General features: G+C 46.2%; 2 protein-coding genes across 2 annotated transcripts in view; one reads left to right on the top strand and one right to left on the bottom strand.

Annotated features, from left to right (window-relative positions):
* Positions 1–15,038, top strand: part of adam10a (ADAM metallopeptidase domain 10a) — a 75,359-nt gene extending 60,321 nt beyond the window's left edge. Inside the window, exons 6-16 of the mRNA XM_031557874.1 lie at positions 75–218; positions 3,908–4,000; positions 4,487–4,670; positions 8,345–8,508; positions 8,782–8,965; positions 9,337–9,487; positions 9,788–9,971; positions 10,346–10,457; positions 10,823–11,043; positions 11,281–11,407; positions 11,657–15,038. Of these exons, the coding sequence (XP_031413734.1) occupies positions 75–218; positions 3,908–4,000; positions 4,487–4,670; positions 8,345–8,508; positions 8,782–8,965; positions 9,337–9,487; positions 9,788–9,971; positions 10,346–10,457; positions 10,823–11,043; positions 11,281–11,407; positions 11,657–11,763 (1,671 nt within the window). The 3' untranslated portion in view covers positions 11,764–15,038. The remainder of the gene's footprint in view (positions 1–74; positions 219–3,907; positions 4,001–4,486; positions 4,671–8,344; positions 8,509–8,781; positions 8,966–9,336; positions 9,488–9,787; positions 9,972–10,345; positions 10,458–10,822; positions 11,044–11,280; positions 11,408–11,656) is intronic.
* A 228-nt stretch (positions 15,039–15,266) lies between these two features.
* Positions 15,267–17,500, bottom strand: part of lipca (lipase, hepatic a) — a 15,875-nt gene continuing 13,641 nt past the window's right edge. Inside the window, exons 8-9 of the mRNA XM_012819362.3 lie at positions 17,320–17,500; positions 15,267–16,278 (exon numbers count right to left, since the gene is read on the bottom strand). The exon at positions 17,320–17,500 is cut by the window's right edge and continues 38 nt beyond it. Coding sequence (XP_012674816.1) covers positions 16,143–16,278; positions 17,320–17,500 — 317 coding nt within the window. The 3' untranslated portion in view covers positions 15,267–16,142. The remainder of the gene's footprint in view (positions 16,279–17,319) is intronic.

The raw sequence follows: 17,500 nt of genomic DNA on the forward strand, positions 1-17,500 counted from the left end.
ATAGAGTAACCCCCTCCCCCAACACACACACACACACACACACACCTCTGATGTGATGTGTGTGTCTTTGGCAGCATGAAGACGAGCGCTCTGATGGCCCAGTGATCCTGCGGAAACGCCGCGCTGCATCTAAAGAACAAAACACCTGTCAGCTCTTCATCCAGACCGACCACCTGTTCTACAAATACTATGGCACCAGAGAGGCAGTCATCGCTCAGGTGAGACTCACTGACTCACTCACTCACTCACTCACTCACTCACTCACTCATTCACTCACACCCGTCACCTCTACATCCAGAGCAGGGATGGGCAACTTTAATGATGGAGAGGGCCACAATATTTCTTCATCGCTACCAGAGGGCCGCATAGGACCGCGCACTTCCACTAATCAGATATGAGATTGCTACCATTTTAAATAACACCAAAATACGTGTATACACATGTTTATTAAATAACCATTCAATGATGGCACAATACAGCAGACCAACATTAAGTGCAACAACTGTCAGTAGGACCTGGTTATCTCTTAATGAGACACTTGTGGCCTCGCCTGCTGGCGCACAATAGACTGAATATCAATGTCAATCTTTGTGCATCCAATCCGCATTAGTTGAAAAAGTGTGTCATCCGTGAGCCTGTTTCTCTCTTTTGACTTTATGTGCTTCATTGTTGAAAAACTGCTCTCACAAATGTATGTGCTCCCAAACATACTAATCATTGAGAGAGCAAAATCTCTGAGGAGTGGAAAACGGGACTCTGGTAGCAGTCTCCAAAATGAAATTCCCCTCTCATTGCGCCTTGCTTGAAAAAACAGGTCTGACTGCAGCTCGCAGAGTTCAAGCTGCAATTCTGAGGGTTACTCGTTGACAGCAACAGCGAGGGGGTCTGCGAAGAGCGCTATCCGCGGCTGCATCGCGTGAAAGTCTTGGAAACGACGCTTAAACTGCTCCTGCAATTTCTCGATGTCGGCCTTATATTTGTAAAGTGATTTCTCGCACTCGGGACATTTTTTTCGCATCTCCTCACAAGCGGGAAAGTGTGCCAAATTCAGATAATGGGATGAAAATCCATTTTTGAACAGGTCTAATTTACTCTGAAATGCGGTCATGTGTGCGTACAGGTCGCACACAGTTTGGTCTCTCCCCTGCAACTTTGCGTTCAGGTGATTGAGATGTGAGGTAATGTCTGTAAGGAAGGCCATGTCGCAAAGAAACTCGGTGTCTTTGAGTTTCCTGCAGTAGGCACTTGTATCACCACGAACACTGTCCTCCAAAAACACTGGAATTTCGGAGCGCAGCGCAAAAAAAACGCTCCAGACACTTCCCTCGACTCATCCATCTGATCTCGGTGTGCATTTGCAAATCCCCATAAATGGCGTCCACTTCATCCAAAAAGGCTATAAACCTCCGGTGACTGAGGGACCTGTTCCCTCCTCGGATTATATTTGTTACTTTAGTCACCAAATCCATAACGTGGCTAAAGTTCAGTGCCTTGGCACAGAGGGCCTCCTGTAGAGATACATGAAGATTACATTTCACGGTTAAAATTAGCCTATTTTTGTCCTGCAATGTCAAACAATATCACAAAATGAAATGACTCACCTGATGTATGATACAGTGCAGTATAGGGCAGTTAACTCCACTCTGTTGGAGTAGCCCTGCGAAACCGGTGTGTCTCCCCTGCATCGCGGGTGCGCCATCCGTAACTACAGCTGACAACTTGTCAAAACCACCATACGCACTTGCAACACTATTAACGGCGTTGAAAATGTCCGTGCCCTTAGTGGTATCATGCAAAGACACCAATTTTAACAACTCTTCGTGCACTTCAAATGAACTGTCAATAGTTCTTATAAAAATCAGCAGCTGGCTGACATCCATTACATCGGTACTCTCATCCAATGCCAAGGAGAAGTACTTGCAGTCATGGATTAATTGTTTTAGCTTCCCCTCGACATGATCATGTATTTCAGCAATTCTGCGAGTCACCGTGCGATGGGACAAGGAGACCGTTTCAAAGTTTTTTACCATGCTGTTGTCACCAAAAGCTTTGGCCGTTTCTACTGCACACCTCTTCACAATTTCGCCATCGGACAAGGGCTTCTTTGCTTTGGCAAGCTCAATTGTAACAACATAAGATGCCTTGAGTGATGATTCCTGTGTGGTTGTGGCTCCGGTAAAAAGTTGCTGTTGTTTGTGTACTTTTGTTTTTAGGTCAGCTACGACAGCAGCCCTAGCAGCTGCGGTGTACTTTTTGAATTTGACTACATGCAAGGTGTTGTAGTGGCGGCTTAGGTTAAAATCTTTCATTGCCGATAATGTTTCTAAGCAAACAAGACACATGGGTTTGCCTTTAAACTCCGTGAATAGATACTCTTCTTCCCATCTAGCCTGAAAGACACGATTCTCATCATCAATTTTTCTCTTAGCACTGCTCGCAGCCATGGGTCTATCTCTCTTCCTCGCTGAAGGAGAAGGCACGGGCCCTCTGCATATTGAATGCATAGTGTACTGTGAGTGAAAATGTAATACACAAAAAAGGAAGATACTTAGAAGGAATCTTAACTAAACACAGCAAGTTACTATTAGATTAATTCACGGACTTGTGGTCAGGGGAGGCAGACTCACCGGTCATCATGAAAAGTAAAAAACAAATAATGATAATATTTCTCTAGTGATCTGTGGTATAAACATAATTTCTGTATGATTCCAGTCATTTTAAGCATTTTTATAATCAAAATCGCTGAATTTGCGCATGTTCAAACAGAGAGGAGACACGCCAGGTGAGGCAACGAGGAGCGCCTCATCTCAGATTGTGCAATCCCTCACAAACTGGGTTGAGCGCATGCCTTTTGCTTTTTCATTGTTTGTCACCACTATAATATTTGTAGACACTTTTATTATATGTCCTTTCTATCCATAGAAAAGGTAATGTATTTCACGTATGTGTAAAACCTATTTAGGCTTGCTGATCTGACATAAAATCGCAGCGTTTCCTGGTTGCTATGGTTATAGTTGCTATGCTAGCTAAGGAAACTTTTAATAACCTTAGCGATAAACGATACAAATTTTAAATAGAAAAGTTTAATTTGCATGAAATGATAGCTAGATATCTAGCTGATGTTAAAGTCTCCTCGATTTAACTTATTATTGAATTATAATGGGAAGACGTAGAAAACGTAGTTTGTATGAAATAATTCATATTCACAAGTTCATATTCATAAGCACAGCTGCCTAACAAGTGCTAACGCTAGCCATTAACGGAATTATGAATGAATGTTGTGCTAACGGTCATATCGCTATATTAGAACGTAACGTAAATGACAAATAATTAAATTTTACATTTCAACAAACTAGCACAGTTCATAGAAATTAAACTTAGGTCACTTAAACATATTTATCACAGTGTAAGACAGCCAAAACACTTACAGTCGTTTTCGAGGGTGTGAGTAAAATAGAGGCTTACTATATGCGTTACTATGTTACTAGATAACTGTCTACAGCTCAACTAACTGTCACAGCTGTACTAACTGTCACAGCTGTTCCCTATCCCACGAGACGAGCATTTGAATAATGTCAAAGTAAAAGTCAGTCAACAGAGGGAAGCATTTTTAAGATTTTTGAAAATGTAAGTGCGGGCCGCAATGAATAAGGGGGCGGGCCGCGTGCGGCACGCGTGCCGCCAGTTGCCCATCCTTGATCCAGAGCAACCAGCTGTTCTACAGACATTTCAGATAGCCTCTACGGATACTAATGCACTATATAGCCCCCCATGCTGTAGTACTGCTCAATGTCCCCCAGTACCAGAGATAATACACACATTCTGTAGTTCAGCACAAGCCGGTGCCTATGTGTGTGTGTATCTGTCTTTTTGCAATCTTCAGTCTCTTTTCTGTGTGTGTTTGCAGATCTCCAGCCATGTCAAAGCTATTGACTCCATCTACCAGGGTACAGACTTCCAGGGCATCCGAAACATCAGCTTCATGGTGAAGAGAATCAGGGTGAGTGTTGGGAAATGGTGTTTTAACAACTTCATTACTTGTACAAGCTTTTCTTCTCTCCTTTCCACTCTTCTCCTCTCCTCTCCTCTTTCTTCTCATCTCTCCTCTCCTCTCTTCTCTTTCTTTCTCTTTCTCCTCATCTCTCCTCTCCTCTTTCTCCCTTCTCCTCACCTCTCTACTCCTCTCGTCTCATCTAATTTCTCTTCTTTTCTCCTCACCTCTCTTCTCCTCTCCTCCCCTCTCCTCTCCTCCTCTTCTGTAATTGAAATGATCTCTTCCCTGCAGCCCCATTCATCTCCTCGGCTCCTCCGATAGCAATCAGTGTCTCCAGAGCATCAAGCAGATTGGGCACTCAAGGGATGTGTGTGTGTGTGTGTGTGCGTGTGTGTGTGTGTGTGTGTGTGTGTGTGTGTGTTGATGCATCCGCTGAAGTACAAACTTGTTATCAAGCAAAGGCGATTTGTAACACGTGTGTGTGTGTCTCAGATCAACACCACTACAGATGAGCGGGACCGGTCCAACCCGTTCCGGTTCCCCAACATTGGTGTGGAGAAGTTCCTGGAACTCAACTCTGAGCAGAACCATGACGATTACTGCCTGGCCTACGTCTTCACTGACAGGGACTTTGACGACGGGGTGCTAGGACTGGCCTGGGTCGGTGCTCCATCAGGTAAATAAACACACACACACGCACACACACATACACACACAAAACAGATTCACACAAACACACAAACACACACGAAACACATTCACACAAACACACACGCACACGCACATCTACAAACTATCTTAAATGAAATCACTAAGTGCGATCTAAGGTGAGGCCACAGACCACACCCAGGGAAAGGGGAACTGGCATTGACATGACTGTGTGTGTGTGTGCGCGTGTGTGTGAGCTCGTGTGTGTGTGTGTGTGTGTGTGTGCTCCTGTGTGTGTGTATAACGATGGAGCTGGTTAATCTTTAATTAGATCTCTCTGTGTGTGAATTTGAGGAACAGCAGAGAGCACAGCAGAGTCCTTGAGTGATGTCGCTGTCTTTCTACTGTCTGTAAACACACACACACACACACACACACACACACACACACACACACACACACATTGAAGCACAGCATATCTCAGCCTGTCTGTCCTCTGTAGACTCTCCATTTCATGACCAATATGAGCTACAGTAGCTGATACATTGACTTAGATCCATTCTCTCTCTCGCTCTCTCTCTCTCTCACACACACACACACACACACACACACACACACACACACACACACACACACACACACAGAGCCAAAACTACTCAGATTTGAAATTCAGTTCTGATTCCTGGATGCTTCGTCAGCACGTCCTGTGAGATCATTTCTGTGCACCTATGGTGCTCTCTGACTGAGAGATGGAGGGAGGAAAGGGTAGAGAGGGAGAGAGAGAGAAAGAGGGAAAGAAAGATAGAGGGATTAGAGAAGGTAGAGGATAGAGAGAGAGAGAGATAGAGGGAAGTGGAAAGAAGGAGAAAGGAAGGAAGAGGGGGAGTGTGTGTGTGTGTGTGTGTTTAGCCTCTTGCCTCATGCCAGTTAACTTGGTTATCCTGGATGACTAACTCTGTGTTAGGAAGCCATTTTAACAGTTGGTAGTTGCTAGGGTATGTTCATTTAAATTAGCTGCCAAGTTAAACGGATGTGGCGAAGAGGCACAGGCACCCTGAGGATTTCTACCATTTCCTTAATTGTATCAGTTAGATTGAGGAGACTCTACCATCAGCTAGATAACTAGCTATCATGTCATGCAAATGGAACTCTGCCATTTAAACAGTTTAAGGTTATTTAAAAGTTTCCCTAGCTAGCTAGTTAGCATAGCAACAAGGCAACCAGGAAACATTGTTTGCTGCATAGTTTGATTTGATCAAAATCAGCTCACCAGTAAAAGTCCTGCGTTCAGAGTGATCACTACCACTAGTGGATAATGTTAAATGGCTTAACATAGACATTAAACAGCCCTGAGAGAAATAATGGACATCACTGGGGCAAGGGATTACCCTTTACCTTCTCGACGGGAATCTTATGGCTCAATTGTCGTTATTGTTACTGGTTCACCAGGACTGACTTCGTCGTATTAACAACGTTGCCTCCCGTTACCGACTTGACGCCAATTCGGTTAATTAACATCAAATAAGCGGCTTTCAGTTTGAGAGGGAATTGGGAGTGGTGCTTACTTATCCGCTCAGAGAGATGGATGGAGGGAGGGAGGGAGGGAGGGAAAAATAGGCCGAGAGGAAGTGGAAAAGTGGAGGAGAGAGAGTGAAGATGAAGAAGAGGGGGAAAGGGGGATTGGGGAGGAGGACGGATAGATAGAGCAGAGCTCGGAAAAAGACAGGGGAGTGTGTGTGTGTGTGTGTGTGTGTGTGTGTGTGTGTGTGTGTGTGTGTGTGTGTGTGTGTGTGTGTGTTTTAGGGCGGTTAGAAGCTAGAGTAGAATCCTAGAATCCCACCTGAGAACTTTGTTCACACCCCACCAGCTTCAAATAAAACATCCAGTCCCTGTAACACACACACAAACACGCACGCACACATAGACATGTACACACACACTCTCTCTCTCACACACACACACACACACACTCACACACACACTACTCGATGGGTTTGCGTGACGTGCCTTTTTCAAGTAGGTGAGGGTGTAAATCATTCATGCTTGAGTTATCTGAGAGTCTCTGAAGAGAGTCAGACAAAGAGAGATACTGACACACACACACACACACACACACACACACACACACACACAATTGCACCAAGCTGAGGTGTTATCTGACAGACCCTTGAGACAAAGGGGGCTGGAACATGTGTAGATGAGAGAATGAGAGTGCATGTGTGTGTATAGCTTTTGTGTGTAATTTCTGACAGTGTGTGTGTGTGTGTGTGTGTGTGTGTGTGTGTGTGTGTGTGTGTGTGTGTTGCTATAGTCTGCCTGGTGATCTTGCTTCACATCAGCAGCGTTTTGCGAAAAAATATTGAATGTTTTAATATTCATCAGTCAGTCTGGAAAACAAGAACTGAACCCTCAACACTGTATGCCACACACACACACACACACACACACACAGTTACGCACAGTCATACACAGATATGCAGGCCACTTAATTTAATTTTGAAATGCTTGTGTCTGTCATGGGAATCAACAGAGCTTAATTAAGAGCTTAACACACACACACACATGCACGCAGATACACACACACACACATTCACACACACACTCTCACACACACACACACACACACATACACACATGCACGCACACTCTCACAAATACACACACTGTGGGTGGCAATCAATACAAGCAGATTAGTGGGATCTTGTGCATGGTTTTTAGTGCAAACAGACTGTTTGGAACCATAATGGAAATCTCCCATTGAACAGCTTTAGCACTCTCTCTCATTCCACACACACACACACACACACACACACCAGACACACCACGTACACACATGCACATCAGACACACACAAACACACACATACATATGCATATCAGTCATAAACACAGATGTGCACATCAAACATACCACTGGAAAAATTATACTTTATTATACTAGCTCATGCACAATCACACTCTCGCGCACACACGCACACACACACACATTATGGTAATGCTGGTTGGCTGCCTGGAAGCCTTTTTGCAGACTAAATACTGGAACAAAGAAGTTCAATTCTGTTACTGTGTGTCAACTACAGGAAGTGTCTTACAACACATACATACACACACACACACACACACACACACACACACACACACGCACCACTTAACAAAATCACACACACATATTGAGTAGCTTATGGGCAGTATGCCCGAGATTACTCATACCGATTAGGAAAAGATTACACACTCCATCTTACTCATCAAATAGACACAATATACGCTCTCTCTGTCACACACACACACACACACACACACACACACACACACACACACACACACACACACACACACATACACACATATACAGACATACACACACACACTCACACTTACACACATATACAGACATACACACACATTCCTCTTCCTGTTGGCAGCAGATCTGAACGAGTAGCATGCTGTACACACACGTGTATTTAACCTAGTAGTTTTCCGTGTGTGTGTATTTTTGGGCCAGTCAGCTGTGTGTGTAAGTGTGTGTACACTTGTAATCATGTGTGTGAGTGTGTTTATAGGAGTTCATATAAGTAATTATGGACTATATTAGTATTATATTCGTAATTACGGTGGAATCTGTGAGAAGAGTAAGCTATATATATATGTGTGTGTGTGTGTGTGTGTACATCTGTAATCATGTGTGTGTGTGAATCTTTTGTAGGCAGCTCTGGTGGTATCTGTGAGAGGAGTAAGCTTTACTCTGACGGGAAGAGGAAATCTCTGAACACAGGCATCATCACCGTGCAGAACTACGCTTCCCACGTCCCCCCTAAAGTCTCACACATCACCTTCGCACACGAGGTCGGACACAACTTCGGATCACCGGTGAGCGTCATGTAACACAGACACAAACACACACATGAATATACAGAAATATAAACACATACACAACAGCATACATACTCACGCACTCACACATGTCCAGACATACATTCATTCACTCATATTGAGGACCTTACTAAGAGTGCAACTTTATATATTTACAAAAACTGTACCTGTTACGTTCAACAGGTTAAATCTTTTTTATCATGTGTTGGTATACGCATGTATGTGTGTGTGTGTGTGTGTGTGCGTGTGCGTTTGTGTGTGTGCGTGTAGCATGACTCTGGCATTGACTGCACCCCTGGAGAGGCCAAATCCCAGGACAAGAAGGAGCGAGGCAACTACATCATGTACGCCCGCGCCACGTCTGGGGACAAGTTCAACAACAACAAGTTCTCCATCTGCAGCATCCGCAACATCACATCGGTGCTCGAGAAGAAAAGGGGCAGCTGCTTCGTGGGTATGTAACGTGTTTGTGTGTGTGTGTGTGTGTGTGTGTGTCTGTGTGTGAGTGCGTCTGTGTGTGTCTGAGTGTCTGTATGTGTATTTGGGGAGGAGTGGATGTGTGTATATTTGTTTGTGTGTGTGCGTGTGTGTTAGTGTCTGTCTGTCTGTCTGTCTGTCTGTGTGTGTGTGTGTGTGTGTGTGTGTGTGTGTGTGTGTGTGTGTGTGTGTGTGTGTGTGTGTGTGTGTGTGTGTGTGTGTGTGAGTGCATGCCTGCGTGCGTGTGTTTATATTTGTTTATGTGTGTGTGTTAGTGTCTGTGTATTTCTGTGTGAGTGTGTGTGTGAGAATTTCAGGCTCATTCCTCTGTCTCTCTCTTTTCTGTAGAGTCTGGCCAGCCTATCTGTGGTAATGGGATGGTGGAGGTTGGGGAGCAGTGTGACTGTGGCTACAGTGATCAGTGTAAGGATGAATGCTGCTTCGACGCCAACCAGCCAGAGGCCAACAAGTGCAAGCTCAGGCCTGGAGCCTTTTGCAGGTGAGGGCAACACACTGGCCCCTGTGAGGGCCCAGCCCTGGGGCAGGAGAGACAAGGAGGGGCAAAGAAGGAGGGAGACCGTAGCCGTGACAGAAAGGACAGATAGAGAGGGTGGTGGTGGGGATGAAACTTCAGCCGTCTTACCATGAGAGGGGGGAGAGCTGGGGATAGGCCCACTTTCAGCCATGACAGTCTTACCATGAGAGTGGAACCACTTTCAGGTTGCAAGGCCTTCATATTAACCTTTTCCTTTCTCTTTTTTGTCTTTTCTTCTCTCCTCACCTCCCCGTCCCCCCCCAGTCCCAGTCAGGGTCCGTGCTGTACCCCCCAGTGCGGCTTTATGGGCGGAAGTGCCAAGTGCAGGAACGACAGTGAGTGTGCCTTCCAGGGCAACTGCAACGGCATGACTGCCCAATGCCCCTCGTCTAAGCCCAAAGAGAACTACACCATCTGCCACAGCGAAACACAAGTCTGCCTCAGCGGGGTATGAGAACACACACACACACGTACCCATACACACACACACACACACACACGTACACACACACACACGTACACACACACACACACACACACACACACACACACACACACACACACACACACACACACACACACACTGAAACTGTAATCACATCCCTTTTTTTCTCTGTCTCATCCATCTCTCCCTCCTTCTCTCTCTCCCTCCTTATCTCTCTCTCCCTCCATGCCCCCATCTCTCTCTCACACTCTCCATCCCTCTCTCTCCCTCTCCATCCCTCTCTCTCTCCCTCCTTCTCTCTCTCTCCCTCTCCATCCCCCCCATCTCTCCCTCTCCATCCCTCCCTCTCCCTCTCTTCCCTCTCTCTCTGTCTGTAGGTGTGCTCAGGGTCGATCTGTTCTAAGTACGGGTTGGACGTGTGCACGTGTGCCAGCAAGGAGGGCAAGGATGAGATGGCAGAGCTGTGTCATGTCTGCTGCATGGATAAGAGTAAGTATGGACGCACGCACGCACGCACGCAAGCACGCACGCACACACTCAAATACTAAATCCAGGCTTGACTCTCCCTCCCTTAAATAAGTCGGACACATTCAGCAGTACGGGCTCTGAAAAGTGGAGGCCTTACTTTCACAACAACAACAACAACAACACACACACACACACACACACACACACACACACACACACACATTTTAACACACTCAAACCCTGTCTGTCTGTCCGTAGATAAGCCTGACACCAGCAGCATTATGGTGGGATATATGGCCATACGCCACACACACACACACACACACACACACACACACTCAAACACGCTAAAATAAACACACCTGCCTCTCTTTCTCCCCCCTTAGATAAGCCGGACACGTGCAGTAGTACTGGTTCAGAGAAGTGGCGTTCGTACTTCAGTAATAAGGTGATCACGCTGCAGCCTGGCTCGCCCTGTAACGACTTTAAGGGCTACTGTGACGTCTTCATGAAGTGCCGCCTGGTGGACGCCGACGGACCCCTCGCCCGCCTCAAGAAGGCCATATTCAACCCTGAGCTCTATGAGAACATTGCAGAGTGGATAGTGGTATGTGTCACACACACACACACACACACACACAAACACACACACACACACAAACATGAGCATACCCATTTGTTTTCTTTCCCACACAGGTTTTGTGTGTGTGTGTGTGTGTGTGTGTGTGTGTGTGTGTGTGTGTGTGTGTGTGTGTGTGTGTGTGTGTGTGTGTGTGTGTGTGTGTGCGCTCGCTCACGTGTACGTGTACGTGTGTATAAATGTTAATGTGTGTGTTCCCCACAGGCACACTGGTGGGCGGTGTTGTTGATGGGCATCGCTCTCATCATGTTGATGGCTGGATTCATTAAGATATGCAGCGTACACACACCAAGCAGCAACCCCAAGCTACCCCCACCTAAACCACTGCCAGGTGAGTACACACACACACACACACACATACACACACAACTACCCCCACCTAAACCACTGATCTCTCCTCAGCTGAAGCGGTGGTTTCCCACGCCCAGGCACACAGATACACACACACACACACACACACACACACACACACACACACACACACACACACACACACACACACACACACACACACACACTCTCACTCTCACTCTCACTCTCACTCTCCCTCTCACTCTCCCTCTCCCCTTCCTCTCCTCAGGTACGCTGAAGCGGCGGCGCCCCCCCCCTGCCCAGGCGCAGACCCAGCCGCAGCGGCACCAGCGCCAGCCCAGAGAGAGCTACCAGATGGGGCAGCTGAGACGCTGATCCCCCGCCCTCTTCTTGCCTTGGGTCTCTTAGTGCCTACCCTGCCAACAGTCTACTCCAAAGAGCTAGCAGTCAGCCCGGACGACAAACATACACACACACACACACACACACACACACACACACACACACACACACACACACACACACACACACACACACAGACACAGACACAGACAAGTGGCTATGTCGACACACACACACACTCACACTTTAACCAACCACCCAAACTGTGGTCCGCTCTGCTTTCTGTTCTTCTGTTTACCTCTCTGTGGATGAGCGATTAGAGCGAGACTCACAGCACTGCTGTTGCACGCACTGCAGACAGAGAGCAGAGGACGACAAGAAAGACCTGCATGAAGAGGAGGAGTGAGGAGGAGGAGCACTCGTTTGTTTTCTGACCTCCGCTCTTCCCGGTTTTGTCTCTCTTCACCACTGCTCTCCATTCATCACTCGCTTTTTATCCCATATTACCGGATTACAGCTTTTCCTTTCTGCTGCAGAAGACAAACGAGAGGTTTTATTCTTTCTTTTCTTTTTCTTCATCTTTTCTTCCGCCTCTCTTTTTTTTCCCGGATTCCTTTTCTGTTATCCCTCAGTGTGTGTGGGGGGAAAAAAGCAACGCAGGTCACATGGGACCACCATCAGCCAATCACGACCAAGAGACGTGGCTTGACACAGAGCTCAGATTGGGCGGGACTTGATAATAATTTTTTTGCCAATGTAATTTAAGAGATGGAGTAATTTTAAAGAACAGAGAATCAAACTTACACACAAACCGCAGGCTTCTATCCCTTTCGCTTACATGGGCTGTTCGTTTTTTCTGCGTGCAATTGTACAGATATAGCTATGTAGACTTTCTGTTTCTGTTTTTGGTTCGACTTCTTTTCAGTCTGTTTCATTTCTTCTGCTGTTTCATAAAGATTTATGTACTGTTTTTACTCTCAGGATTATAAAAGACTAATAAAGAAACGAGTGATTGATGTAGAGAGAGGTGAGGGAGAGGAAAAGAGAGGAGAGAGGGGTGAGAGGAAAGGAGGAGAGGATAAGTACCAGCCCACAGGCAGAAGACAGGCACTCACATCTGACCAGCAGGCTCATCACATCACTGCTTTCAGACATCCACAGACAAGGGAGTGTGTGTGTATGTATGTGTGTGTGTGTGTGTGTGTGTGTGTGTGAGAGAGAGAGAGAGCGCGAGTGTGTGTGTGTGTGGGGGGGGGGAGATAGAGAGAGGGGTGGTAAAGAGACTGTTTCTGTGTAAAATAATTCTGAGTAAAAGCCTTCCAATGTGCACAGCGAGAAAATAGGAAGTGGGAGTGGTCAGGAAGACAGAGGGGCGGAGCCTTAAGAGTTGCACATGCCCAGTAGGGTTCATTGTGTATCGCTGATTGTAGATGCATAGCATTTGGTCTGATTATGATTTCTCTTCTCTTGAATCATCCTCATCATCATCACTATTATGATTACTGTTGTACAGATGTTATTATTGCTCTTTGATTCCTTATGTTTTTAGCGCTGACTCATCAAGGCATGTCAATCAAATGAACCACGGAATAGCAGAAGACTTGCAGGATAGGGGATTACAGAGACAGGAAAGGAGGGAGGAAGAGAGAAAGTAATAGAGAGAGAGAGAGAGAGAGAAATGTTCACTCCATTGTTCTTCCATATAGAGTAATATTGACAGCTGCCCTGACGCTGGCATCAGTTTTTCATGTGCGAGTTTGAGTGTTCGTTAAGTGTGTGTGTGTGCGTGCGTGCGTGTTAGATGAAACCTCCAGTCAGACCTTCACATTTAGTCATGTTCTGTGTGTGTGTGTGTGTGTGTGTGTGTGTGTGTTTGTGTGTGTCGTTCGATGACGCCTCCTGTCTAAGCTTCACATCACTCACGTTGGCAACTCAACGCTGACCTTTTTCCATTTCCATCCAGCACTCAGAACTGCTTCCTCACTCTAGACAGCTTCCTCGCTCACGGAACGTCATGTTGTTTTTTTTCACCGAATGCCCAGTAAGAATGTGAACACAGCTCCATCACTGAAATCCTCCCTTTGACGGCGTATGTCCTTGTGTGGCCTCCTCTACCTTATGTCAAGCTTTGGCAACAGCACTAGTTTATAGGGTTTGGGGCTTTGCATGGCAAGTTGCAGCAGATCACAGCTCCCAGGCCAGGCTTTGCTAATGTATTTATCGATTGAGTGATTGATTGAGTGATTGGTTGATTGATTGATTGATTCTTCCTTCCATTTTGAAAGGCCAATTGTATTGATCTCCCTCCTCTGGCCACTCCGATTGGCTAGGCATGATCACAGGATGCCGTTTCCCTCAAAGCCCAACCGACATCCATTAGCCCAGAGGATCCGCACCTCAGAGGATTGTGGGTAACAGATTGTAGTAGTGGCTCAACTTCAGGGTCAGGGTTTGTTTTTGTCATCCCTTTCCATCGGTCTCTGAAGGTCAGCATGGCGACCTGAGGGAGGCTGGCAGTGGCTTAAACTCCTTGAGAGCACCTCTGACCTTTGACCTGGAGGATAGCAAAATGCTCTCTGTTTTCTGTGGTCATCTTTTGTTGATTTTTTGGATGGCACCTGTGACATGGACAGACCTCTCTCTGGTAGCCATGGTGGGGACTCCCCCAGTCACACATGACCTCTGACCTCTGCACGGAGCTAACGTGAGACTCACCACTCTCCAGTCTGGCCTCCCTAGCTTCTCCCTGTCCTGTTCCCCTCGTCCTGTCGTCCCTGCTGCGGGCCATCTGTGAGGCCCGTGGGACGACTGACAGACTTATTTACGTCGTTTCCTTAATCAAAGCGCTCATATAGCTGTTGCAGCTGTACGCTGATCCATCCGCTTCAGTTGGGTTGCTTTTCTTTTTTCGTTTATCTCTTCTTCTGTGGTAATGGGGGGTGGGGGTGGGGGGGGACTGGGGATCTTCCGGTTCTTTCTTTAAGGTGTTTCTGCTCGGAGACTCTGCACTGAGAGGAGTGACGAATGCATAGGTAACATTTGTGAATGGGGGAGGGGGGGGGGGGGGGGTGTATGCATCGTAACATTTTGAAAAGAGGGGAAGGTGAAAGTCTGATACTACTGTCTGAATTTTAAAAGCCGCTGTGTTTTATACAGTATCCACTTTCTTTGTTTCACTTGTTTTGTTTTGTTTTTTCCTTCCATTGCGCTCACTTTGGAAGTTTTTACTAAATTTGCAAAAAGTATGGTGCAAAGATATGTAATTTTTTGAAGTACTTGAAAATGCATTAATAAAAATAGAACTTGAATGTATTGTCAATGGTAATTTATTTCAGCAGGGCCTGGAGAAGCAGACACCGTGTGTGTGTGTGTGTGTGTGTGTGTGTGTGTGTGTCTGTGTGTCTGTGTGTCTGTGTGTCTGTGTGTCTGTGTGTCTGTGTGTCTGTGCGTATGAATGTGCGCGAGTGAGTGAGTGTGTGTGTGTGCGTGTACATGTGTGAGAGTGCATGCGTGTGCCCCTCTCTCTCTCTTTCCCCCCTTCCCTCCTTCTCTCTTCTTGTCCCCCCTCCCATCCCAGTATTAAGCATATAGTTCACCTCCTGTTATCTTGAATCTTTATAGTAGAGGCGTCTCTGCTTACACCATCCACAGTGGTCAGCACAGATGTTAACCAAGTCCCTCTCAACCCAGACATTCATTTGGCAAATACGTACATCCAGTTTGGTGGTTGACTCACGTCCTATCCTTCACACACACACACACACTCACACTCACACTCACACTCACACGCTCACTCTGCAGATTCATATAGCCTTCCACCCCTTTTTTTACATCAATCTCAGTCCATCGATAGGTTCCGCCCCCTGTGTTACCCCAGCCAAATGTCCTCCAAGAGACACACACTTTCTCTCTTGCGCGCACACACACACACACACACACACGATCGATCCCTGCCAGATCGGAGCAGAGTCTACTCCAGAGTGAGTGGCTGTAAGGGTGAATAGTGAATAAGGAAAGAGTTACATCAGATGTTTTAGCATCCAAATGTCACAGGTTCTGGAAAGTATTAAAATCACTTTCAAAACTTAAAGACGGAACCTGATGAAGGGACTCTTACTACTTGTGTTACACTTATAAGAACTTTTATGTTTAATGTTCACCAATAGTAAAATAAAGGGTAATATAGAGTAATAATACATGTTATAATACAATGGGCTTTATGCATATATTATATGCATATTATAGCATAGCATGGTTTAGATAAAGGTTATACATTTCAGACGAAAATACCCACGAATATCAGAGGTATTCAGTGTTGAACACGTTTCCACGATTTCTAGTGTCTATTGACACTTTTTGTAAAAAAAAAAAAAACGTCCCAGAGGATGATGCGAACAAGAACGCACATTATGTCACATTCCCGTGTTGTACCGGCTGTGTATTTTGGTGCGCCTCTGTCTCTCACGCTCCACCTGGCAGCGCACAAACACTTTCTCCTGCGCGGGCTGGATGTATACCCCGTCCTCCGTTTGAGCGCAGAACCACGTCCTGTGGAAGAGGAGAGGAGTTAATTTAGCCCACATCTAAACAAACACACCAATGTGTCATTTAAAGGACACCCCTACATAAATCTGAGGAATAACTGGATCGTTACAAATACCCAAATCTTCCGTCCCCGAGATACTACCCATTTATGGAGTGATAAATTACTACTCTGCCTCCACTAGAGGGGGTAAACGCTTAATAAATAAGACTACAATTGCCTAGGTGTTGACAATCGGCGAAAATGAACGTGATGTGAAGCCCGCTAAACGTGTTACTATGGTTTATGTTTGTAGATCTTATAGGAAACGAACAAATATTTTTATGACCAGATTTGCACACCGTTCCACTGAATGTATGTCCATCCAGACCTACCAGATTGCTATTTAGGTGTAGTGAAATTGGTTTACATTTTAACTTTCTGATGCTTCGTGTGTTTATTTACTTACTCCACGATCATGCAATAAGTAAGGGCTGATTTCATGAGAGGGTAATATCGGAGACTCCTAGAGATGTGTTCTTGCATGGCTGCGTTTACAAGCACGGTGCAGCACGCAACTCTCACACACATAGCCCCGTGCCGTGGGCCCGTTATCTCTCCGCTCGTTATCACGGATAGGTCTCTGAAACGGGGCCACTGTTGCAGGACCGTGACGTGACCCTCGAGGAGGTGAAACTGCTTAGGGCAACTGCTGTAAGCGCGTGTCCTAGAAATCCGTCCCCGTAGCGATAAACTATTTCATCTGCATTTCTTTGCTTTGATCCGATTATATAACTAAGGCAGCCAGCATGTCATGCATGTTAAAGTCAGGCCAGCCTAGTAGAAACACCATTGCGTAATATTGGCGTCTGGGGAAATCAGAAACTCCCCGCGGTTAACCCTTCACCGGATCACGACCAATCAAACACTCCATGACTCGCTCTGCGGGCCTCCTCGTCTGGCTAATTCCGTTTTCTCCTTCTGCTAGAAACATGTTTGATATATATATATATATATAATATCAAACATATATATATATGTGTTGACATTCGGTATTGAACACTTACTTCTCCTGCGTCTCCCCGGCCTTGACGCGGATCTTGCCGACGGTGAGCCGCGGCCCCTTGGCGTCCTTGCCCCACGGGTTGAAGGTCTGCATGCGGTTCCACACGTTGGTCCACACGGGACGGCCCTCCCAGTGGAATTTCAGCATCATCAGCTCGCCGATGTCCATGTCCAGGGTGATGA

Source organism: Clupea harengus, chromosome 20 (genome assembly GCF_900700415.2).
Source record: "Clupea harengus chromosome 20, Ch_v2.0.2, whole genome shotgun sequence".
Classification (NCBI taxonomy): Eukaryota; Metazoa; Chordata; class Actinopteri; order Clupeiformes; family Clupeidae; genus Clupea; species Clupea harengus.